Raw genomic sequence first — 26190 nt, forward strand, 5'->3', positions numbered from 1 at the left:
TATGAAAATACATCAAATACATAGAAACTAATATTCCTTTTCGATAATTCATACATATTAATTTTCTACATGAAATTAAATAGTACGAGGTTTACCTAATACCTACAAATGCAAGAGAAAAAATAGAAAAACGGAAGCTTAGCAAGAAGATGGTAAGTCAAGTAAGAGGAAATATACTCCAGTAAAATTCAGAAACATTCTAACTTTTTAAAATACTAAGTCATTTCTTGTACAGGCCAAAACTTAAAAAACAGCTTACAAAAAACCCCAGTATCTTAAAAAACCCAACAGAAGACAAAAGATACACAGATTCCCCGTGCCACAAGCTTCGTTTTCATTTTTTTTCTCTTAAGATTTCATAAACAAGTACAGCCTCATTGCTTCCAATAGTTCAGGTAAATGCAAAAGTTCTATATTTGAGGTATAATTATTTGCCTGTCATTATGATGTATGACTTTCGATCTTGGCTAAATGGAAGAGCTGAATAAGGAAGCCACAGCAGCCTTACCTGCACCAATCACACGCTCAATTTTAATACAGGAGGCATCTAGCTCCTTGGCGAATTGATGGACAGCTCTATTTGGGTCCTCATAGGTTTCAGGGTCAATGTAGGTTTTGGTGCCTGGAAATTTAACTGTAATGATGTAAGAAAGCATGACTGTGATGAAGCAAAGCACTTATTGTGCAGTCAGCCCAGGAATTTCATTATGCAGAGTGCTCCTTGGAACAGTGAACTTGCTTCCACATCACCTGATTCGCAGCAGTTTTAACAGACTACTTCAGTCTGCTGGCGCATAGGTATTATCTGCAAGCTTCTATAGGTTACATAGGATCCAGCTCATAGGTCACTAACTGAATTGCTCTTCCGGTAAATCAACAAAATACATCACCCAAATTCTCTGACATGACTTATCTGACTGGAGGTTTAATTAAATTCACGGCTATCGTGGCATAGTTCAAGCCATATCGAGGTGAGTAATGGACTTGGAAACAACATTTGTAAATCTATCAGTCAGTCAATCAAATACATACACTGGGAAAAGAAGACATTTCATATACAGGTAGCCTACTACGCTGACAGCAATATTAAAAACATTTAGACATCTTAGTTATTCTTTTGGTTTATTTTTTTAAAAGACCAACCACCGTTGACATATACATAAAATTAATACAAGATGTGAGGGCCGCTATCACAGACTCGGAGAGAGAAATCTACTAAAAAACACAGTTTCATCTTTACCTTACAGGGCAATAGAGGCCAGCCAGAATGTACAAAGTCCAGAGTAAAATTAGAAAATTTACAATATTCCTGGGATCTGCTAACCATGTATGACACAATTGGAAAGAGGAATGGTTTATGTGAACTTTCAATTATAAGGCTCTGGAAGGAGGCAGCCAATATGCCTCAGAAAAGGTAGTCAAGATTCAAACAACATAGAATCATAAAAGTTGCAAAAGTTAAAATCTTCTTAAAATGCACCCAGAAGCATGCAGGTAACAGAGAATGCTATGTAAACTTTAAATGAAATTCAGTTACAATAATGTATTCCAAATCAGTCGTATGGTTAAAGACAAAGATAAGATAGGCATATATTTGGTCATATTAATGCAATGAAAAGAATTACACTACATCCTCAGAAAAACTTTATTGTTTTTAACAAAGCCACTGAACAATCTTTTCATTAAATCTCACTATTCGGAGAACAATATATTTCTTTATGTATTTACACTGCAGCCTAACTGTGCTTATGTCATCGCATTAAATTAAAATTATCCTTTAAAAATAAACACATAACCAACCAAAGGAAGCAGAATGTATAAAGGAAAGTGGGATTTAAAAATCTTGATTTATCCTGCTGTAGCTGATTGTTTATCCAAAATTGATTGTCTTAAACAATGACTGTTGCAGTTTATAAAACTGACAGATGCTCATTTGTTACTAAAGCTGAACATGAAAAGAAAAACAAAAAAAACAAAAAACACAACACAAGAAGAAAAGAGAGAGGGGATAGAAAGAGAAAAGAGAGAAGCAGGAGTACAGGGAGGAGGGGGAGGAGAGAAAGAGAGAAGGGAAGAAAACAATAGGTTAACCTCCCAGATTGGCAGGCAGGTGGAGCATGAGCCATCCTCTCTCTTTCTTTCAGCTGTTCTGCCTTTTGGTTTTGTTCTGTGATAAGGGAGCTAGGGTGGAGGTAACCTCCTGCATCTCAATCGGGGTCTCTGATGGTTCTTTATTCAAGCTGTCATAAAACATTTTGACAGGCCACGGCAATTTTGGCATGAAAACATGAAATACTGCCCAGCTTGGATTGAAAGACACTGTTAGAAGAAATGGTAGGAGGAAACAAAATGTAAATCGGAATGGCTTCGCTAAACTCCTCCACTGTGTTTATATCTTTACATGTGGCACTTGGGGCCACGGAGAGTGGAGGGTGCCTGATACAAACGACTGGACATTCTATTAAATTTCAGGGCTCTAAAAGCTAGTTAAATGGCTGCTTTCAGGTTTCCGTGAAAACTCAATCTGGAGTCTTAGCACCTAAGAAAATTGTTTGTATACTAACGGAATAAAAGGACACCGACTTGTCAACGGCTGGTGACCATTGTGTTGTACTTTACATATTTTAAATACGGTCATAAAATCAAATAAAATGCCTGGTTCTCATCAAAAGGTAAGGAAAGATATCCTTGTAAAAGGGTGATTCAGGCATACCAAGGCTTTACCAGAAGTGGGTACGTTAAGTGCACTTGGTCTCATTATCCATTTAAAAAATAGATTTTTAAAATTAAAAAATATTGACATCATTTCTGAATATTTTGTTCTCTTGCTCACCTCAGTTTAAGACGATGAGCCTTTTTTTTTGTGTTTTAGTAGTTCATTTACATTTCTCATGAATGTTAACTATCTTAAAACCACCGTCGATATTTTGCTTTAGAGATGAAAACCGTATATTTATCGAGCTTATCTTGTCTATGTTAGCAAGTAAAACATGCAGCTCTATTTTTCCTAATTACAAACTGAATGTCAAAAGTAAAAAAAGCAAATCATTAAAATATTAAAACTGAGTGATGACAATTAAGCATAAGGCTATACAAGTTTTACAGAAGCCATATTTCAATTTACCTTCTGCATTAACCGGCACGCTAAAGCCAAATAAACTAAAACGTATTTGATAGTTTTGAGATGTCTCAGAAATACTCCATAAAGGAAACAAAAGTGACATACTGATCAAGGCAATATTAAATGATTCTGCCATCAAATTATTCACACGTGGACAGAATCAGGGATTCCAGGAACCATAGTCTTATGTTACTCTTCCATATACATTTTAAACTAGATATAAAAATGTAGGCATTCAAGCTTGGATCCTCTTTTTCCTGTCTGTGGAAGTGTTAAATATATTCTCTCATGTCAAGAGAGAGAAAAATAGTAACCTCCATTTTTTCTGTACACCCTCTAACTAAAAAGTGCCTGTGGCACTCTGATCCCTGAGGCTCACAAGTCACTGCTGGATTAGCAGAAATGAAGCGCCAACATCGGGAGCATATCACATAATCCCAGAGGGGAGGTGATGGAATCACATTTATTCAGTCATAATCAGGGGGGATTTAAGTTTTATGAGGCTTGAACCTTCTACAGTTGGGATACCCTCTTCAAGTAAAAAGAGATTATACACACAAAATAGCTAGGGCTTTACCAGGTCCTTAGCAGGGGTCTGTGGAAGTGAGGGGCCCTGAAGCTTAAGCTTCATAATAAAGCCACCTCTGCTCATAACTTTTGCTTTAATTTGTTGTATCCCCAGTACCATTCCTACCTTCAGTGGTTGGAATTCTAAAGAGTTTCATAATCAATTTGGATATATATTATGGAAAGCCACTTCTATTTTGAAAATTAAAGTCATGATAACTTCTGGTTCAACAAATAAAAACATATTAAAGAAACTCAGGAATGATAAAAATAGCATTCAAAATGTGTGTCTTTAAACAACACATTTCTTTGATTGATGCTTATATATAATCTTGTTATTTTAGAGTGGGTACATGACAATATCTTCTTGGCTATTAACCTAATAATGTGATAAATAACATAATAATAGATATAATTCTTATGCCATTTAAGAAATTTATCTATCCATGAAAAATTCTAGTAAAGATTATTGCTACTAAGAAAAATAATAAGTAAAATTGTTCTTAATAGCTTCAAGGATTATCAGAATTAAAATCAATTGATTGTTAGGTTTTTACTTTGGATGCATAAAATCCTAACGTTCACTCACATGACTCTCATTTTTTCCCCTTGCCATCCACGTTGAACAGGAATAAGAGTAATGCAGATGGACATCTATTTTTTTTGGTTCCCTAAGCTCTCTTCCAAATATGATTTCTAAAATGAACTTTGAAGAATCAGGTAACCCAAATTCACATGAAAACCCTGGAGGATTAAATCCTATTATATATTACACTTTTCATGCTGCTAAAAAAACCTATCAGTGATAGATAATGCATAGTAGCTGAAAAGAAAGAGGTTCCTTAGCCTTTCAAGGTGGCATCTCTCACTGGGTGGGAAATCCTAATTTGATATGAATTCCTTAGCTAGAACATGGGCCTTGCAACATTTAATGGGTTATTATTAGAACAGTAGGAAACATTCGGGCAAAGTTTGCAAAAGGAAAGATAGTGACATAAAAACAGGCTAATACCCTGCAGTTATATTAAAATTTCTTAAGAGGTTACATTTCAGAATATATTTTATTTTTTTTAATTCATATTATATGCTTTTCATTCTAAATATAATGTCAAATGCTTTAAAACAATACTTTGAGCTCACTCTATAATTTTGAGCATGAGGCGCTAGGAAATTTTTCATGCCAATATTAACAACCAGATTTCTGTATTAATTTTAATACATAAAAGTAAAGAAAAGCCAAACACTTACAATGAAAGTAAAGCTCTTCATCCCCTTCTTGGTCAGCTTTGCTGTAACCACAGTGCCTGAAAAGAAATCAAATGTGTGACAGACACAATCAATGATCTTACTTTATATATTTAAAATTCCGTAAAATATACCTTAATTATTTTACAACATGCTACTTAGGTCTATAAACAAAATACAGAAACTTGCTATCCACAGTTATCAACTCAATAATAATATAGCCATCCATATGATTTAAAAAGGCACAGAATATAAAGTATTCGTGTGAGACAATGCAGATGGAACATACTTGTAAATTTAGATTTATCAATGAGTACATATTTGCTTACACATTTTTTTTCTGGAAAACAACAACGACAACAGACTTTAAATGGTTCCCACAATCATTAACCAAAAGAATAAATGTGCCCAATAGAAACTACAATACTCATCCTCTTAAACTAAAGACAACGATTAAGCTCAAAGTGTATTTTGACCTTGGGAGAATGAAAACTTACTGACCTTTAATGTTTCGTATCAGACAAAGAATGTTTGCATTTCCTATTCTAATGTGCTGAACAATACGTAATGGGTAACATAATTTTGAAAAATCAATACATTTTATCTCGGAGATTAGAAGAAATTAGTTTCCTACCTTCTTCCAATGATGAAGCCGAAGACCATGAACACCAGAATGATGGTCCCTGCAACTGCAACCACTGCAATAATAATGACAGGGTTCTGTTCACTGGACACGGCTGTGGCTGCGAACAGAGGAGACAGGCTCAGAAACACTGAATATCATGCAAGAACTTGAGAGGTTTAAACAAAATCTTATCAACGAGAGCCGTCTATGCTATTGAAATCACCTCTAATTTTAAATAAATGCATTATATTGTAACAATGTAAATGTAAATGCTTATTTTTGCATTTTAGAGAATTGGTAAGGACAATACCGTCATCTATTTTATACTCCTCAGCTATAAAAGAAACCTATGAAATGCCTTATTGAATGCCTAGCTCCTGCTTAGGTTGTTGAAAACTTAGTTATGAATCAGAGATAGAGATCTTTGATCTACAGTTGCTATTAAATCCCTATTTTTCCTCAGCATGTATTTGATCCTTCTATATCTGTTTTTCTGGTGTATGAAAAGGGAACCAAAATACATAATCTGTGCATTTTTTCAAAGTACCTTAAGTGCATTATCTTTCATATTATCAGTCTAAAATAAAATTCATCACGTGATCACAGTATGTCATCATGACTTTACAATGCACCACAATTAAGGAAGCAGGCAGAATTACTCGTATTAACCTGACAAAGTAGCAATGCACACACGAGAGTTTAAGACTATAGAGGAGGTTAGCTATTTATGAAAGAGCAAACTTTCTGCAAGTACTTTAAAAACATTTCAGCATTATCTAATCATAGACACTGCCTGCATGATGCTAAGTGATTCTTCTATGCTCGTTAAGACAAGCCCAGCTGGCCTTTCGGGAGTCTCTCTGGGAACAGTGTATGTTTACGTGTCCTTTAAAGCAGCCTCTGATTCCAGTTCGTCATAGAGGCACATGGCCTTCCCATTTCCATTTTTCCAAATTAGTGAAGCTTTACTTATATTGCAATTCGCAATTGTCATATTTCCCCCAGAGTATTATATTTCCAATGCCAGTACCGACTTCATAAAATAATCAAAGATATATAAAACAATTAAAATGTATATTCCAATAAATGATTCAGTTGCAAATATCATATAATATATAATGTCCAACTAATATAGTTTGTTTATTCCTGAAACGATCAATGGCTGTAATCTTTAATTTATGGCACGATGGAAAATACTGCTCCTTCTTGCTGGTGACAAGGGATTGGGTCTCCAGAGCAGTAAATTATCCATAGGAAGAGCAGCAATGAAGTTTTTTATTTTATTTGTTTGTTTGTTTGTTTTTTGATTGGCCTTCCTTTAGTTGATCTAAGTCTTCCCCCTTTTGACAACTCATCTCTGAATTTTTTATACCTATGCTAACTATAGAGAGCTTTTACCCTGAAAAACAATATTACCGGCTCTGGTGTAATAATTTCTGAACAAAGGTATTACACACACTTCCCAGTTCTCCCGCTGATTTACTCCCCAAGGGGACTAAACTGGGGTGGGGGTGAGAAAACAACTTTTAAGCTTTGTCTCTGAATTACAGTTCAACAAAGAAAAGATGACTTTAAGGTTTTTTTTTTATTGGTTTGGTTGCTTTTTGTTTTTATCTGTCTTTTTTATATGTAGTAAGAGAGAGAAAAGAATGGAGTAGGCTGTTTACGAAGGAAAAATTACACATGTACAAATTGTTTCCATTCAATCTATGTGTCTCATGGGGCTAATCCTTTGCTTGTCTTAGGTTCTGTTCTGTCCTTAGCTTCAGGAGCAGAACTCCAATGAGAAAACTGAACTCAGGGGAATGATGAAATGGAATTTGTGCACATTTATGTATATAGTTTTATATATAGGAAGGGTCACACTTTAATCTTTCCATAGCCAACATTTATGGTTAATATTTTCAACTCTTTCATGGGTAATAAAATTTAAAACTAGTTTATAAGTGCCCTAATCAACACACCGTAGTTTAAAAATTATAAAAACAGTAGAGTTAACTTTGCATAGAAGGGGCTTTTAGGATGTACATGCAATGAAATAAACTGTTTAACTTCTCTTTTGATGAATTCTGTTAGCAAACTTAAATCACTGCTCAGGTGACTTCTCTTCAGTGGCATCCTCCCTCTTGCTCTTCCCAGCACAGTGAGTCACTGTTTCCTGACACTAGTAGCACTGGGACATGCACTCGACCAGCACTTAATTGCATGAACAGTACTTTTGCACAAGCCTGTCTTTTACTAAACTTTAAATTGAAGTTATCAACTGTGTCATGTGTCTAATTCTTAGCACAATACCTTGTGCTAAATCAGTATTTCTCAAAGGATGGGCTGGGAACCCTTGAAGGTCCCTTAAGAGCTCTCCTGGGATCTGCAAGGTTAAAACTATTTTCATATAATATGATGTAATCTGATTTTTTTTTTTTTTACTTACATATGCTCACAAGCACACAGAGTTTTCCAGAAGTTATATGACATGAGATGATTTCATCACCCTGACGGCAAATGAAATGTGTGTTTAAAGAATGTTTCAGTTTTAATGTCTAATGTGGTGAATTTTGATAGGTATAATCCAAATAATCAAAATCTCTTTGGGGATCCTCAACATTTTTAATAGCCTATAAGGGTTCCTGAGACAAAAAGCTTGAAATGGTTGTGCTCATTAATATAAGCTGACACTTGAGACTGGCTGTGTGCTGGGCACTGTACTTGGCACTTTGTGTACATCAATTTATTGAATCCTCAGAAGACCGTGTGAGTTGGATTTGGCTATCCTAGCAACTAGGGTACAGAGAAGCAGCTCACCCAGGGTCCCACATCCCGACATGGCAGAGCTGAGATGTGAAACCAGGAACATGTCTCCTCACACCGACCGATACCGACAATCTGTTCTCAGATGACGACTGTGAGGTATTTATATTTTGTTTATTTGCTGAGTGCCTTCTACATGTCAAGCACTAGCAGGACATATGACCATTCTTTCATCAACTTTACATCCCAGAGGGAGGGAATGCTCTCATGCTAAATATCATCCAATTCTTTCTAATGCAAAAGTCCAGTTTTAAGATTTATTTCATTTGATTACTCAGGTTACACTACTTCATCTTAATCTCTCTGAGTCTTATTTACTTCATTTTAAAATAATGAAAATAATAAGTATGAATCTCAGCACACAATACGCAAGAGTTTATAAAGTTCTCAAACCTACTTGGAAAATATTTTGAAACCCATTTTGAAAATATAGTCAAACATATTATGAAAATATTTTGCAAGTTTTCAAACCTAAAGGTTTAACCGATAAAAATGTGTAGGTAAATATGAGATAACTAAACGACGTTTTCAACTTAAGTTTAAATTATTCATTAGAACATGAAAAAACATCATTTGAAGTGTTTTATTACATTAGAAGTCATATATATCATTAAATCAACCCAAGTTGAAGACTATGAGGACAGATTTAACACAAGACCACTCAAATGTCTACATGTTGAAATCTTAACTTAAAATTCTTTAATGGTTTTGGGGCTATTGAACTTATTCTCATTTTTAATCTTACATACTCCATTTAAAAAATAATAAAGAATAATGGCATTAATTTTATAACAGCAAATTATGTGACTTTTCAAAATTGATGCTTTTGTATCTACAATTATATAAAATAATTTATATTTCATATTTACTTCAATGTTTTATTATTTGAGGTTCTGAGAGTGACAGCTTAGTTTAAAAATATAAAAAATTTTGAAAGATGAATACTGTTAGCAAACTTAATCATTGGCTAATGTGAAGTATATTTATCAGTTTATTCTACCTTCTAAAGATGTATGAAAATATTTTTCTGAAGTCAAAATAATTATTTGATCAAAATTGTATTAATTTATTTAAAAAACTTTTTATTAATCTTGAGGATAGAAAATATAATATTTTTTCTCTCATGTAATATTTTTTCGCTCATTTTTGTTTAGAATTTTGTGGGAATGCTAGGTTGGCAAGGTGGTGATGAGGTAACAGTGCCTGAGCAGTGACATCAGGAGAAATAAAAAAATTTCAAAATATAAAAATACATGCTGAGACATCCGCTAGCTGAAGGACAAGCTGCAGTGGTACTCAGCTGTTCTGAAACTGCACTCTGAGGATAAACCAGGATGCCATCCATGCATCTGCTTATTTGTGATACACTACAGACACAGGCATTGCTGTGTTCCTATGCTGCATTATAAAGCATAAGCAAAATGATAAAGGGGATTCAAGATATTGGTAACATTTTATTTTTTAGCTGAGTGGTAGATACAGAGATACTCATTTAAATGTACTTAATATTTCACATATACTTTAAATATTATCTTTAGTATGCTTGAAATATTTCACACAAAAAAGGAGAAATAAAAGTGATGATAAAAATAAATGCAAGTTCTAAGATATTCCTGAACTCAATTTTTGAAACCATTACTAAAGGGCAAGTAACTTAAATTAACACAGATTCTTACCTATTCTCTTTCTCTGGCCCACCCTGGTGTACATCCTGGCTTCCCTTGAGCTTTCTGTAAAGAAGCAGCTTTGACTGACACAACTAGAGCAGATTCATTTTGGGGTGTACAAAACCAGCCTGTGTATTGAACAAGTCCTGCTTATATTCCTAACTTCGTCTTTTCCAAATAAAGTCAGTATGTATTAAAGAGACTAATTTAAATCACCAGTTTCTAACATTTCAAAACAAAACAGCACATTTTAAATTATTATTCTGAATAACCTTTACAAAGTACATCTATGTGCATATATCTTCACCTTTCAAAGTAAAAATAATCTTAAACCAAATCATTATTCCTAGCAACTAACAAAAAGTGCAAGAGTTATAGAGAGTAAGAATCCAAATCAAAGGTGGTAATTACCTTCAAACATTTTACCTGTAGCTTCCTCCAGCGTAGCAACATCAAGTCTGGGACTGTAGTTTCCATAACCAGCAGCAGTAAAAGCCCGAATCTGGAAAACATACACTGTTCCTGGCTTCAGGTTATTAATGGAGGCTGAAGTGGACTTTGTTTTTACTGTCGAGTAGGTACGTTCCCTTTGATCCTAGAAACAATATATACAGGGGATATTTAATTGTGATTGCAACCAGGCAGTTTGACAGCCAATTTTTGCAATTTATTTCAATTTGCTGCATTGTTATTACAAAGGCTACATTGTATACTCTGTGGACTATTGTACGTTGAGTTGTTTCTCAAATAATATAAAATGTAAATGTGAACACATGCCTTTGTTCTATAAATTTCAAAGAGAAATACTTTTGTTTAAACATGTATGATATTTTGAACGTTTGCTTTGTTGGTAGAGGGCAGAATGGAAAGAACTATTCAGCCATAAAGAAAATCAAATGTCCTGATGACCAGGACAGGGGTACAGCTGTAAAATCTATGGTTTAGTTGAGGTCTTCACTTCATAACATAGTTCTTTTAATATTTTTGCTGAATATTATTCAGCAAGCAAAAAACCATATGCTAAAAATGAAGAAAGCTATTAAATCAAGAAATTTAGCTAACATTACAAACATAGTAGAGCGATTTTCAACCAGTGTGTTGCAAGAATTTTTAAAACATGTAATGCCTGACTATTTAGTCAGGGGTACTAACCTCTTTTTTCTTAGAATGTCAAATAAAAAAATGACAACAGCCAACACAATAGGTCTGTTGTGAATGTCCTGACTTGAGCCATAAATATATAGGTGATATAACAGAGTTGAATCTTACAGGTCACATTGCATAATAAGGTTGCATCTGACTGGTTAATTCTTGGTACCAGAAATTCTTATATCCAAGTATAGGCACCTGATTTTTAAAAAATTCACATTGGAGCAAAAACAGTAGGTAATTACTATTCTTTTTTAAAAAAAAAATCAATGAAAATTATACCTATTTTTTGGTGGCCACAGAATTCTAGTAGTTTATGAGATAAAAAAGGTTGAAAATTGCTGCCATAGTGACATTATCAATTGTTTTCATTAAAATGGCATTTATAACAGAATAAAACCACTTTTACAATATAGTAATTAAAGGAATATTTTAAATTAAAAGTATTAATATAAAAGTCAAAGTATTGTATAATTTATGGCTTACCAATATTTTAAACAATACAGTTTTGTTCAGTTTCCTCATTTTTCAGATATATAAAGTGAAGCTTACGGAGTTTACAAATGTATTAATCATATTATATGTGATAAGCCTAAGAATATAGTAATTTTAAAAATTCAAGAATATGAAAACTCCATGAAAACAATATTCAAATGAATAAAAATTTAAAACTCAATTGATATGCCTCTAATGGGCTATTTATGAAAAAAGATAAAAACGGCTCATTCAAATATACAATTTTAGACAGTTTCTTATTTGTTCTATAATAAATGCCTGTGCTCAACTGTGACTGTCAATGAAACTCTCACCAAAATCTGAAAATGTCAGTCTGATTATGTGATTTGTTGTCACATTGTTATTTATAAAACTGCAAATAAATGTATATTCAAACCGGATTTTTTATTTATAGTGAAACTGATTTGTGATTGTCTTCATTTTAACCATTCATAAAAATGATAGTTGGTATTATAAATATACATTTATCTAAAACAAAACAAGGTATAACTAATATTAGATGACATAATGATATATATATGTATATATATATAGAAATCATATGCTTACATACATTACCATGCAATAGTTATTTCCCTTTAATGACTGCCTGATTTGTAAGTTCGGCGAATGTACAAACATTTTGTTTCTACCATGCAAAATAGAGAAGTAACTACTTGAACAAGTGTATTCCAGAGTAGGGATTTACAAAATATTTTGTTCCACTGTAAGAAACTTCACTCTCATTTACCACATAACTTACATTACAAAAATGTACATTTTTGCTTTTGAAATCTGATGCAGTTTCAGAAGGGATTATAACTGTTAGAGCTCACTGGAAAACAGACATAAAACCAATATTAAAAACAAGGATTTCCTCAGAACCATATTTGATGGGACAAGTAATGTTTCCCTGGTACAAAATGGGGTATTTAAAATGTAACTTTGGCAATGGAGTCACAAATTTATAAAGGAAATAGTAAGTCAAAATACTGTAAACTTAATTTGAACACTGAAACTAATCTTAAACTATGTTTTCTCTTCAAAAGGAAAAATATTAACTATCACCAATGCACTATGTGCCTGTTAATTATTCATTCAAGTAGATGACTACCCAAGTTTTTCCAAAACTTTAAGCTTCTATTTTATTTTTATTTTATGTTTTAAATTTATCTTTATTGTTGAAAGTATTACAAATGTCCCCTTTTCCCCCCATTGATTACATCCCCCCTGTGCCCCTGCCCCCAGGCCTTCACCCCACTATTGTCTGTGTCCATGGGTTAAGCATATATGCATATAAGTACTTAGGTTAATCTCTCCCCACCCACCCCCACCTTCCCCCTGAGATCCCTCAGTCTGTTCCATGCTTCTATGTCTCTGGATCTATTTAGTTCATTGGTTTATTTTGTTCTTTAGATTCGACATGCAAGTGAGATCATGTGGCACTTGTCTTCCTCTGACGGGCTTATTTCCCTTAGCATAATACTCTCCAGGTCCCTCCATGCTGTCCCAAAGGGGAAGGGGTCCTTCGTTTTTACAGCTGCATAGTGTTCCATGGTGTAAATGTCTGAGAGGATGACTGTATTTCAGTCTTCCTGAACTTGTAGAGGCTTGTTTTGTGTCCCAAAATGTGGTCTATCTTTGAGAACGTCCCGTGTGCACTTGAGGAGGATGCCTATTCTGCAGCTTTGGAGTGGAATGTCCTGTAATGTCAGTTAAATCCATCTGACCTAGTGTGTCGTTTAGAGTCATGTTTCCTTGTTGATTTTAGGTCTGGACGACCTACCCAGGACAGTCCGTGGGATGGAAGGTCCCTCGGTATGACTGTACTGCTGTTGGTCTCTCCCTTAAGGCCCTCGGGAGGTTTTCCATCCTGTGTGAGTCCTTTGTCCTGAGGTGGGGCTCCTGTAGAAGCATGTATTAGGGCCTTGTTTTCTTACCCATTCAGCTACCCTATCTATGTCTTCTGATTGGGACATTTAACCTGTTTATATTTAAGGCTATTATCGATAGGTATTTATCTATTGCCATTTTATTTCTTAATGCCTATGTTTCTCATTCTCTCTATTTCAACTTCTTATTACCACAGTCCCTTTAACATGTCCTGCAATTTTAAGCTCCTATTTTAAAATGCTGTCTAAACGGTTAAAATAGTTATACGTGTATTACAGTACTTCAGCTAACTCATTTAAGTCAGTAATAGTAACACTATTACTACTACTAATGACAACAGTTCCCATGTTTCAAACCTTGAGCCAGGGATTGAGGCAGAGCCTGCGTCATAATTGGTGACCGGGCGGCACCATGCTCTCCCAGGCTCCGGGTGGGTCAAAAATAAATGCACTCACACGCTCGGAGACACCACTGCCCATTAAAACTGAGCCACTGTGGAGATTAAGGGGGCAGCACATGGGTTTTAGCCTTACTTTTTTTCATGGAGAGAGGAGTGTAAAGCAGTGGTCATGGACATGATTAACATAACATAAATGAAGTACATTTCAGGAGGAATGCAAAGGAATGGAATATCGTCACCCGATTCTGAAGTTTAGAAGAAAACTACAAAGTGATTGCAGAAAATATTCTTAATTTTCAAATTACTGAATAATTTGAGGACACCATAATTATCACTGAAACCACATAAATAAAATAAATCATTAAAGGCCCAAACAGGCGTCCTAAAAGAAACATTTTTCAAAAACGCACTGGGCTGTGTGGTGCTAAAACTTCCTCCACCTAATTATTGTGATTTCAAAAACTGAATAAATACATACACTGCTAATGGAATATTTTCATTTGTGTAACAGAAATTTAATACACAGAAATTATAATAACGAACCAGAGATTCAGGGACGATGGCTATCACTATGAAGCCTGAGGTACCCCAACAGCGGGCCTAACGGCCGCCTCAGTGCGCAGCGCAGAAGGGCGGCCTGAGGCGCACAGCGCGGTACATCTCCCGGCCCTCGCACTTACTTTCTCGTAATACTTGATTTCATACTCCGTGATGACTCCATTGGGATGCTCCGGCTCCTGCCAGGAAAGCTCCACGCTCCGCTGTAGCACTCGCTCCTTCATTACTCCGCTCACTTGCGAGGGAGCTGTTTGGACAAGATGTGTCAATAAACAATGAGAAAATTCACTGGATGCCTCAAATCAAATGTCACAACTGATCAGTTCCATGCTGTGCCAGTTTCACGAAGGTAACAGAAAGCACCTTTTCATAGTTCACAATTCAGGAGCTAATGAATATTCAAACAGGTCCTTATTACTGCTCATAAACCTTAATAGAAATTTAAATTAAAGTGCAAATAGCAGAAGATAGCATTGTTCAAGTTACTAAAAAATGGAAATGATGGGGCTGAGAATGACAATTAAGCAAATGAATGCTAATTAGGGCTACAAAATATGATTTCAGATTAATCTCCAGTGATAAACTAAGTCCAAATATTTATTTCACATGCAACAAGCAATACGCTTATAAAAGAAAAAAATAATTTAATATCGTGTAACAAAGAGTGTATGAAATGGCTACTTTAATCTTCAAGTAAAGGGATCACACACAAAAATGCTTTCATGTTGTGTGTGTGTGTGTGTTCCCAAAGAATTCCAATTAACCTTAAAAAAAATTTTTTACACTTCATTCAATCAAAGGCAAGAAAATGCTAAAGCTGCTGATATTCAAATATGTGCGTGAAAACACATACATACTCTTGCACATGAAATTTATACTTATGTAACCTGGGTCTCAAGCTTTGATAGAAGCAGTTCAAACTATAATTTTGCTCTCTCTTTCTATATCGATAATAATGTGCTCAGAGTTCTTTCATTCTAATTAGTGGCACATACTCTTTTTGGTAGCTAAGACTGTGGAATGCAGGGAACTAATTTGCTCTGTCTAATTTGCTCGGTGATGATTAACTAGTTGTCTTCTCCGTCTAAATGAGTAGCTGCACTGGCTTGGCTGAATTTCAGGGGGGTCATTATGTTCCATGTATCATGCTCCATCTCATTCTGTAAAATATTTTCAGGCTGTTAATTTAATTTTCAGATGTCCAAATTTGTTAATAATCCTGCTGACAGAAAAGCAATTATATGGGGCCAAAGCTGTTTAAGCAGGCTTCTGATGTTTATCCCTTTGGCTTTATTTTGTTTCTTCCACTTTTTAATATTTTCTTGTATCGATGTCTAGAAAAAAAAATCCATTTTTCACTCCTTTCTGGCGTGGCAGTTGTAAGGGAAGGACGTGGAAGATGCACGACTCCCATTTCCTCGCAGATTACTAACAAAAGCGTAACTAGGGACGATGAAGCGGAACAGCTTCTGCTTTCGGGGGATGCGGCTGACGTCCCCAACACACTGTGTTTACAGAATAAATGTGTTCCTGATATGCTTCCAATGAAGCCAATTTCTAATAAGAAATCTTAGTTTTTGCCACAACTTTTCCAAGCCGAGTAAGTGCAGTGAAGCAGCACTTGTTTCCAAAGTGAGTTGCCCCTGGGCCCAGAACATGCTCAGCTCCCCTCAGCCCGCTGCGATGTTCGGGGGGCTGCTTCCTCCAGTTGTACCCGAGGAAAACACTCCCAACTAAGTGTGAGGTGAGATTCTACCTAGCAAGTCATCTCTAATGGTCTAATTCACGTAAGATCATTCCGAGAAATCGGTTTCTAACTCTGATTAGCAAAAAGTCGAATGCAGCACAGGTAAGACTACGGTGAGAGCCAACCACCTGTAATTACCCAGTACAGCTGCTGGCTTACGAGCGATGTGTGCCATCTGGAAAAGGGGAGCTGAAAACAGGTGAGGCAGTCACTAGGTACCCATCTCTAGGGCTCTTTCAAGTAACACACAGAGCTTACTGCGATTTTCAGTTAAGTCAAACTGTAAGACATTTTGATTAATTTCTGTCCCTAAATATTAAGGTGAAGGAGGCTGGAGACGCTGAGTTCTCCAAGGTATGGGGGACATTTGGTGTATAAATTTACCTCAATTCGTTTCTGTGAAAAGTTACAGCAAGATCGAAGTATAGACTGAGACTCGATTCCTGCAAGTTACCCACTAAAATGATATTCATTGTTTCAGCCTGGAAAAAAACACCTTTACCAATAAAATTTATGGTAATTGGGGGTTGGTGAGAAATACCTAAAAATACTTTTTGAACAGACAGTATTTTAAAACTCATCTGTCGGCACCAGCAGTGCAGTATGCCACATTCCACCACCCCTCTTTTGCCCAAGGAGCCATATCTGTGAGTGACTATATTCCTGATTTTCTATATATTTCCCTTTTTTAAAATTTTATCCCTTGGTGATACTGTAACCAGTCACACATTTTAAGAGGATCAGAGACAGAAGTACTAGCACATGGCCCCGGAGAATAGATAAATTGCATGATAGGAAAAATCTTTCCCTGTCTTACGTCCTTCAAATACAATATTTTGGTGCGGGAAAACTGATAATATTTTCCCTTGAGTTTGAATGTCTTAGACATAAAGGATATACAACCCAAAAGATATATAGCTAAGCTAATCAGATTCTAATAGGGTCATTTTTTTTCCAGACAAATTTATATGTACAAGTAAAATTGAAGTTGCAATAAAATAATCTTAAAATTCAATTTCTACGGTGAATATATATGATCTATTAATCACATTGTTACAATTTCACTAAAAATATAGTCATGCTCACGCAAAAATATTCAATTTACTACAATTAAACCTGAAGTTCATTTTGAAAAGAATATGTACACAATTAAATTATATACAGTTAACAAACAATTAGGTGCTATGACCTTTAAATTGTAATTTCCACAATTATCACAGTGAAATAAAATATAATTAGAATTGATGTGAAGTTAATAATTAGTAACCAGTAATAATAAATTCCCTGAATTTGAAAAAGTGGGAAAACAAACACTTCAGAGAGAGGAGCTTTTAAACAAAAACTTTTAGTAGGGCTTCTAACAAACGATTAACAGATTCATTTCTCACCTAAGTTTCTAGAAATATTCAGATGTAAAAATTAATTTTAACTGAAGAAACAGATGGAGCACCTTTACCCTTAAAGATCTTCATGACTTATTGGGGACATATCTGGAGTCTGTACAGATGACAGTGAAAGATGACCTTAGGAAAGTCAGAAGACGAACTGTTCAAAGGGATACATTTCACAGTATGAAATCAAGGTTGATAAAGTTGATGCAACACGAAAGCAGAAATCTAATAACAGACAGGAGGTAAATTTGTGGGCTGGGTCAGTGTGAGCTTCTGAATTAAAAAATAATCACTAGGAATGGTAGGTTTATGTACAGAGCTGAACCGATCAACACTTTACAGATTTTGTGCTTCAAGCACTCAGGCATGACTTTTGATCTTAATCATTTTCTAATTAAAAAACAAAAAATACATTTACATTTTACGATGAACTGTATTTATAAAGGCTCGATTTCCCCCCTAAAATGTTAATTTTATCTTCATGTACGGAAAAATTTCCTAGCACAAGGTGGGGGAAAAAGACAATTTTAAAAAGCAGTACAGTAGGCTAATGGCCCTCCAAAGATGCCTGTAGTCTAATATCTGTAATACGTGTATGTGCAACCGTATATGGCAAAACGGACACTACAGCTGTAATTAAGGTTATAGATCTTACAATAAAGTTATTATCCTGGACTTTCCCCAGTGGGTCCCATCTAATCACATTAGCCCTTAAGAGCAGAGCGATTTCTCCAGCCAGGGCCCGGGAGGTGCTGCTGAAGGAGGAGCCAGGGAGGAGTGAAGCAGGAGGGGCATCAGCCTGTCAGAGGCACCCCGGGAAACATGAGAAGGCGTGGGGACAGCCTTCAGGATCCGAGAATGATCCTGGCTGACAGAGGCTGGGAAACGGAGACCTCAGCCCGACAAGTGCAAAGGCCCTGAATTCTAACAACAACATGAATGAGCTTGGAAGCGGTTTTCCCCAGTTTCCAGACAGAGCCCAGCCCAGCTGACAGCCTGATTTCACCCCGGGAGGCTGTCAATAGAGCACCCAGCTGAGAGCCCTGCTGTGCCCAGATTTCTGAGCTGCATAACTGGGGGATAAGAAAGAGGTGCTGTTTTTAAGTTTTTGTAGTAATTTTATGGTAGCAATAGAAAACCAATACACATAGATCGTAAAGCAAGACTTACTGGACTATTTATAAAGTCTATGAAAAAAAAAGGATCGTGATAGGATAGTTTGATAATGTGATATGTCAAACTTCATGTTGCAATAATGACGTGAAAATATTTTTATCTTAACACTCAAAACACAATGCATTCAAAAAACATTTGTTGTGGTAGAACTTCAGCGAAGCTCATGAATTTTATTTTGGATTTTAAAAGTAATTTATTTATACTAGCCAGCATTGTTACTACACTTAAATGCTCTCATTGAATTTCAACAAAGAATGGTGAGTGAAAAAATATTTGTATTTGTAAAGAATACAATGAGGTAAGATGGGTCAACAAGCATGAAATGACCTTTTGCCATGCATTTCAAGTTGTTAAATCTATTGACATTTGTTAGGTTGCCATTAAATAAATACAAAGAGTGAAAATGAACAAATCTTTAGAGCAGTCAAATGCAAATCTGACAACAGCAGAATAATAGTCTTGACTGAACACTTCTGTTGCCACACAGTGTAGAATTCATTTTTAGCAATCCTTTGAAATCAGAAATATTTCTGTATTATTAAAGGCTTAGTATTTTCTAACACACAACTTTTAGCTTCCTTACTCTTCCCCACAGGTGTTTCATTTTTGCACTACAGAAAAGAAAACCATATAAAAACACCTATAAATGTATTTCAATAACAACACACGAGGCCATAAGCACACACACAGTTAAGTATCACGTACCATATCAGTTCAATTTGGGGGGTATGTAGGAATATGTAAAAAATCCTAACGTGATTTCACTAAACTTTAATTTCCTGACTGTAAAAAAAGAGGTTAGTAATAATATTAAGAGCAATAAATATAAAGTTTTACCTAACAAAAAAAGCACCGGAACTAAGGGAAACTGAGCCGGCAGCAATTATGAACAATCAATTTGTAATAAATGTCTGTCAAATTATTTTTGGTTGGAGAGGAGCGTGGTGTGTAGCTAAAACAAACATACAATCTCATTCTGTAATAAGTAGTTGAGAAAAAAAATCAGTAGAAAATGAATTTCTCTTTTTCAAAATTAAATGATGTTATTTGCATTGTTATCTAACATACCAATTAGGATGATTTTTATTCAAAATGTAAAATACACAATATAATACATAAGCTATCACAGAATGGATTTCTAAAATATTTAAGCACAGTCACTAAAAAGACAAATAAGAGTAAAGCTAAGATCTGAAATTTCTGTGAAAAAATGAATGTGATGTTGAAGCAGAAAAAAAAAGCATCCTGGATTGAAGCTCCAGTCAAGTACATTCTTAAATTAAGTCAATATATTTTCAGTAGGGTAATATAACATAACAGCAACTACAGAAGCCAATATTCTACAATCTGATTAACTAATAACAGCCTTGTTCTTTAAAGCAATAGTTACAACATGATTAGACAATACATCTTTCTGAGAATAAAGTTTTCTCTGTTATCATCATACAATTAGAAACCAATTGTTTGGATATTTAATGAATTACTATAGGAGTCAGCACTTCCTGGCAAAATCTCTCTGTAAAATGCTTTAAGGTCAAAGAGGTGTGGGTTGTGGGGAAAGCTACTGTGGCCATTGGTCAGTTGTCAACGCATATTGGGCCCACTGCCAATCTCAGTTTAAGTATTGACTAAAATTTTAATTGATGAGGGGTTAATTTGTAAATCCTGGGTGCGTTTGTATTTTCATAGAGTTACAACGTAAATAAAATAATATTTTGTAAACAGTATGTATGAATATAGCAAAGTAAAGACACACAGTATGCACCTGTGAATTACTACTGTTATTTTTTAAAAATTTTGAAAGCCACTTCATTACATGATACATAATTGAGGGCATATCCCTTTACAGAGTAATGTACATGTGTGTAATGTGATACAATACAAAACATAATACAGCAAAAATGTGCTTGCCAGTTCCATATTACACCATTCTTTTACGCTATCCCAAACTTATTGATGATGGTTGAAGAAAATGACCGATTCCATTGTATTCTGGCTGCTATCAGTGTCACACTTTTCCACTTTATGGTTTCTTTTCATTCTATTTCTCCTCTTTGCGTCTTCTACCTTGGTATGAATTATTTTTCAATGTATTCTTTCTAGGCTGAAAACTCATATGTATCCTAACCAACCTACTTTCTTAAATACTATGTAATAATAATATTTATTGCAGAAATTGTCCATTACTGGTTTTGTCCATTTTAGTTTTTTAAGCTCCCCCCCCCCGCCAAATCATCACTCTGGTGCTCCTCACAATTTGATTTTAATTTCCCATCCTATTATAAGTTGAATTATTCAAGGAGAAGCAGAGAGAAGAAAGAACAAAAGAAGGAAGAAAATTACACAAGAAGGTGGTGGAGGAGGAGGGGAGGAAGAGGAAAGGAAAAGGAAACTTAAATATCTCAAAACTCATTAAAAATACTTCATTCAAAATATGCAATTAACAAATATTATCATCTCAATTGCTCCAGGTACTCTGAATATATATTATCTCCAAAGTGCACAAACTTAAGAAATTCCTATTGCTTAAAAGTAACTTCTCAGTACCAGTCAAGACTTGTTATTTCAAGAACCTACTGCTCAGTTTAATGGAGTCTGCTCAATCCATTTCAGCCAGCACTGCAGCTTGCACTTTAGAGTGGCGGCCTCACAATGTGAAAGCTACTGCCTAGGAATTTAGGCATAAATGAAAACTACTCTAAATTTCCTAAGCCTGTCTGATGCCAATGGTGCACCATGGCATTAATTTATTAGTACCAAGAGAAAATTAATGCAATTTCCTACAGTGGCCAATACCTGAGGAGTCACTTATTTTATTTTATTTATTTTATTTTATTATTTTATTATTTTTCACAGAAAGCTGAGCATTCAGTTTAACTATCTTTAAAATTCTTTAAAAATCAAGACATAAAACTAAGGAGTCACTTTTATATAGTGGGAAAATCTGGTTTATAATGAACAGTTGTATGTAAGAAGAGTTACTAATTTATGACTAAGTTTGGTTCCAAAAGTTAATTGTAGTTTAGTTGTTTGTAATTAGACTTCATTTCTCATAGGGACAATATCAAAAAGAGCACTTCGACTTCCAGGTTAGCCCACAATTATGTATGTGACCTAGAATATTGTTAAAATACAGATTTGTATAGAAAAGGAAATAAAAACAGTTCTAATACTAGTAACTAGGCAAAACAAAAAAACAATACAATGAATAAAATGTTTGTTACTATAGTGAATACAGGTTCTTCAATAAAGTAATTAAGATCTTCTCAAATCCTCCTAAAATTCTCCCGTTTCTTAGCCAGAAACCGATCAGCTTTGGCTTGTCTCCTCCCCTTTCCATATATGGAGTTTTGACTTTATTCTTAAATAGTCTCCAGCCACCAGGAAATAACCATCCCAATAACTAACTAGCAAATAAATACAGTTTCACCGTTTATCAGAGTGAAGATCTAAGACCAGGGGACAAAGCTGGCTAGTCACCTGATTTTGTAAACAAAGTTTCATTGACGCACAGCTGCATCCACCTGTTTGCATACTGTCTCTGGCTGCTACCGTGATAAAATATCAGAGGTGAGGAATGCTACAGAGAAAATATGGCCAACAAAGCATGAAACATTTATTATCTGGTCCTTTTCAGGAAAAGTTTGCCTATCCCTGAGTTACAGTCTGTTTTTGGCTGCAAATAAGAAAACCCAAATAGTGGTTTAAGGTTTGTTTGTTTTCTTGTGCAAAAGAAAAAAAGAATGTGCTCCACAAATAGGCAGTTGGTATTTTTTTTCCTGTGGCTCAAGGATGTAAAGATGATTCTCATGGCCCGTCTCTCAGGGTTGCAACATGCTGCTGTTGCTGCTACGGTAAAGCGATCACATCTGAGCTGCGGCAGGCAATGAAACGGCAATGCAGGGGTGCTCGGGATTGAAATTAGGACAGCCAACCTTTCCAGGAAACTCTAGCAAGCTCCTGTTTAGGTTTCATTCATCTCTTTCCCTAGGCTGAACGTGGATTTCTTAAAATTTAAGCTGGGTATGCTGCTGCTCTAAAAAAAAAAAAAAAGATAGTAAATAAGAAAAAATAACTTGATATTAGGGAGGAAACTAGCAGTGTCTGCCACCCTCATCTTGATCCCAGTAGCAGGGGGGAGGGAGAGCATTCACTCACTTGATTCCTGTCCCCACAACCTCAACTACTTTCTCTTCTGAATACGTACAGAACAGAAAGAACCAAGAGAAGTGATGCCGATTCCTAAGTGAAGGCACCAGGTTACGGATAAAAAGTAAGGTTATGTAAAACAGGACTTGGAGAGATATTTGTGATACCACTAATCTTTATCTGTCAAGTTGAAGACGGGTGAGAAACATTTTTTCTTTTCTTTTTCTTTTCTGTTTGGTTGCGTCAAATAGTTATTTCAGGAAAGCTTTTCCCTGTAGGACCAGATAGTTGAAGATACCTGAACAGGGCAACAACCACTATCCCGAAAAAAAGTCATCTCAGGTGATTTAAACAGATCGTCAATGAGAGAAGCCATTTACTAGGCAGCACGAATAACATGTTAACTGAACATAATAGAGAACTTTTTACAAGAAGACCTATCAGTATCATGACTTAATTTAGCCATTATATACTTGAGAAATCCTCGTGAGGATGAGCGCCTCACACTGATCCCCAGCACCAGCAAGGAACTCTGTACCATGCAGGTTTAGGCACTCAGTATATGCTAAATAAATCGATAAACATATTTTGCTGCAAATTAGCCTTTCTCTTTTATATAACCAGTGTCTTCCTCTTCTTTGGATCCTTCCTAATAGATGTTACACCAACTTAACCTTCTCCCAGGAAATAAAATTCTTTCTCAAGCTTATATCCATTTCCATTTGCTGAGGAATTCCTCTTTTCCCCTTAACAGCCAAATATGCCAACGAAATTATCTAGATTTCACCCCCTCCATTTCTTCAACTCCCATTCATGTTCCAATCTTCTCCAATCTGTCCACTTCATCCTATCCAGTGAGTTGCTCCTAGGCCACCAATGCCCTCATCTAACCAAGTGAATACTTTTCTCGGTCCTCACCTTTCTTGGAGGCATTAATATTCTCCTCTTTTCCCCTTGGCTTCCATGACCACTCTTCTAGTTTTTCTGTATGGCTAATTCTTTTGTTTCCTTAGCAAGCCTCTTCTTCTTAACCAACAAGTCAAATTTCCTCAAGGTTGCATAAAAAGATGCTCATTTTTAATCAAGGAAATGCAAATTAAAACCATATTAAAACACCACTTGATATTCACTAGAATGGCTACAATAAAAAGGACAGATAATAACAAGTGTTGACAAGGACATGGAGAAACTAGAGCTCTCATGCAATCTTGGTGAAAATGTAAGTTTGACAATTTTTTAAAGAAGTTAAATATAAAGTTACCATATGACCCAATAATTACACTTAATTGTCTACCCAGAAGAAATGAAAATATAGGTCTACATGAAAACTTAAACTTGAATGATCATAGCAATATTATTCATCTAGTCAAAAAGTGAAAACAACATTAAGGTTCAACTGGTAGACGGATGAAATGGGATACAAGGGAAATATATAAATCCACAAAATGATGGACTTGCTATATGGTACAACGTAAATGAACTTCAAAAACTTTATGCTAAGTGAAAGATGCCAGATGCATAAGACTAACATTGTGTGATTCTACTTACATGAAATGTTTCGAAAGAGTGTCCTATAGAGAGACTAGTAGTAGATTAGTAGTTGGGTAGGTCTGGTGTGGGAGTGTGGAGTGACTGTAAACGTACATGAGGGAAATTAGGAATTCTCCCTTTACAGCACTGTAGAGGTGGAAACTGACAAGTTTGTATGATTACCTGATGAATGTCTATTTCCCCCACTAGAAGACTAGTATGCTCCATAAGGCTGGGGGTAGGGGTCGTATATGATTTTGGTAACAAATAATGTCCCTTCTATGTATCACAGTTTCCAAGCTTTACGTAGACACTTAATTCCGGTTTACTAAATAAATAACAACTCTCAACTACCTAAAAATTTCCTCTAGGAAGCAAATTTAATTTTATTTCTAGTTAATTATCCTCTCAAATTAAAGGGCTAAAATACCTCATAGAACTTTCTTAAGTTGTATATATACCTTAAGATCAGACTTTATTTTTTGACTACTGATTGCTATGTATATTACACTTCTTTAAGGAGAAATATCATAAAATCCCAAAAGATTAAAAAACAAACTAATGATACCAATGTATGTTAGGATGATAACTTAAAAGTCAGCAATATTTTGGTAATTTTCAATATATAATTAAGATAAATTTTGATACTAATGAGTTCAAACTATTAACTCAAAGATTTTAAATTCAAAGCTTTTAAAACCTAGCATAATTTTGCTTAGTATTCTGAGACCTTACTTTATATTATTTTTTAAAAATTCCAAATGCAACCAAGTTCTCTCACTACATCTTACACTGTGTACCCACACAGGATTTTGGAGATCAAACAGGACATATAAAATTACTGGTTATATATAACATACTTGTTAATAAAACAAAGCCCATCAAAATATTAGTTTCAATTCCCCCAATTTTTATTTAAATGCTTGTTATGATAAAATATTTTAGTTTATACACATTCTCTTGGTCTTATAACTGTTTTGGGGGGAAAATGAAATGTGCATATATATACATATATAATACCTACATAAAAACTTCATATTTACGGTTAAAAGTAATTTATACCAACATATATTGATAATTCTATGGCTAATGATTTCCATAATGTTTGACTACAAAAAAGTATTGTGAAAAAATGATTTGTACATTCTCAAAGATACTTCTCAGTTATATACGACAGTCTCAGAAATTTTTTTGGCTATAGTCCCTAAAAATTAACTCCATATTGAATAAAGGTATGAAATTAGTAACTCTTCAGCTTTCTACTGAAACAATGACCAATACATCCATAAACAGCAATAAACGTTTCCTCAACTCTGTGGATCAATTTGCCAGGTCTAATTTCAAGGGATTATTGTCATCAGAGTTAATTTTTGTTATAAAATTCAAATCTAAAATTTCCTCTAAAACAGAAAAAAATTCTTTCCTCTCCCCCCAACCCCTCTTATTTTTAGTTTTAGGTTTATTTCATTTTAGATCTCTTTGTCTAAATCAGTAGACTATCCACAGACTACAATCAAGGCTCCAGAACAACTTTTGTTCTCTGAGAATGAAGCAATGCAGGGTTATGTGAACCTTCCATTACATATTCACATAATCTTATCTCACTCAATGCAATAGCAAGGCTCTGCAGGGTGCCCAGTGCCCTGGCATTTTCAGTTTAAGGGCCTGG

At 35.0% G+C, this 26190-nt stretch overlaps 1 protein-coding gene across 8 annotated transcripts in view; it reads right to left on the reverse strand.

Moving 5' to 3' along the window:
- Positions 1 to 26190, reverse strand: part of EPHA7 (EPH receptor A7) — a 157457-nt gene that overhangs the window by 17037 nt on the left and 114230 nt on the right. Inside the window, exons 6-10 of one of the 8 annotated variants that reach the window (XM_081139497.1) lie at positions 14651 to 14775; positions 10460 to 10628; positions 5568 to 5631; positions 4937 to 4992; positions 509 to 634 (exon numbers count right to left, since the gene is read on the reverse strand). In XM_081139497.1, the coding sequence (XP_080995623.1) occupies positions 509 to 634; positions 4937 to 4992; positions 5568 to 5631; positions 10460 to 10628; positions 14651 to 14775 (540 nt within the window). Of the gene's footprint in view, positions 1 to 508; positions 635 to 1627; positions 1946 to 4936; positions 4993 to 5567; positions 5677 to 10444; positions 10629 to 14650; positions 14776 to 26190 lie in introns of those variants that run through there. The other 7 variants (XM_081139495.1, XM_081139494.1, XM_081139496.1 and 4 more) reach the window with 7 other exon arrangements.

The sequence above is a fragment of the Miniopterus schreibersii genome, assembly GCF_964146895.1.
Source record: "Miniopterus schreibersii genome assembly, chromosome: 6".
Lineage (NCBI taxonomy): Eukaryota > Metazoa > Chordata > Mammalia > Chiroptera > Miniopteridae > Miniopterus > Miniopterus schreibersii.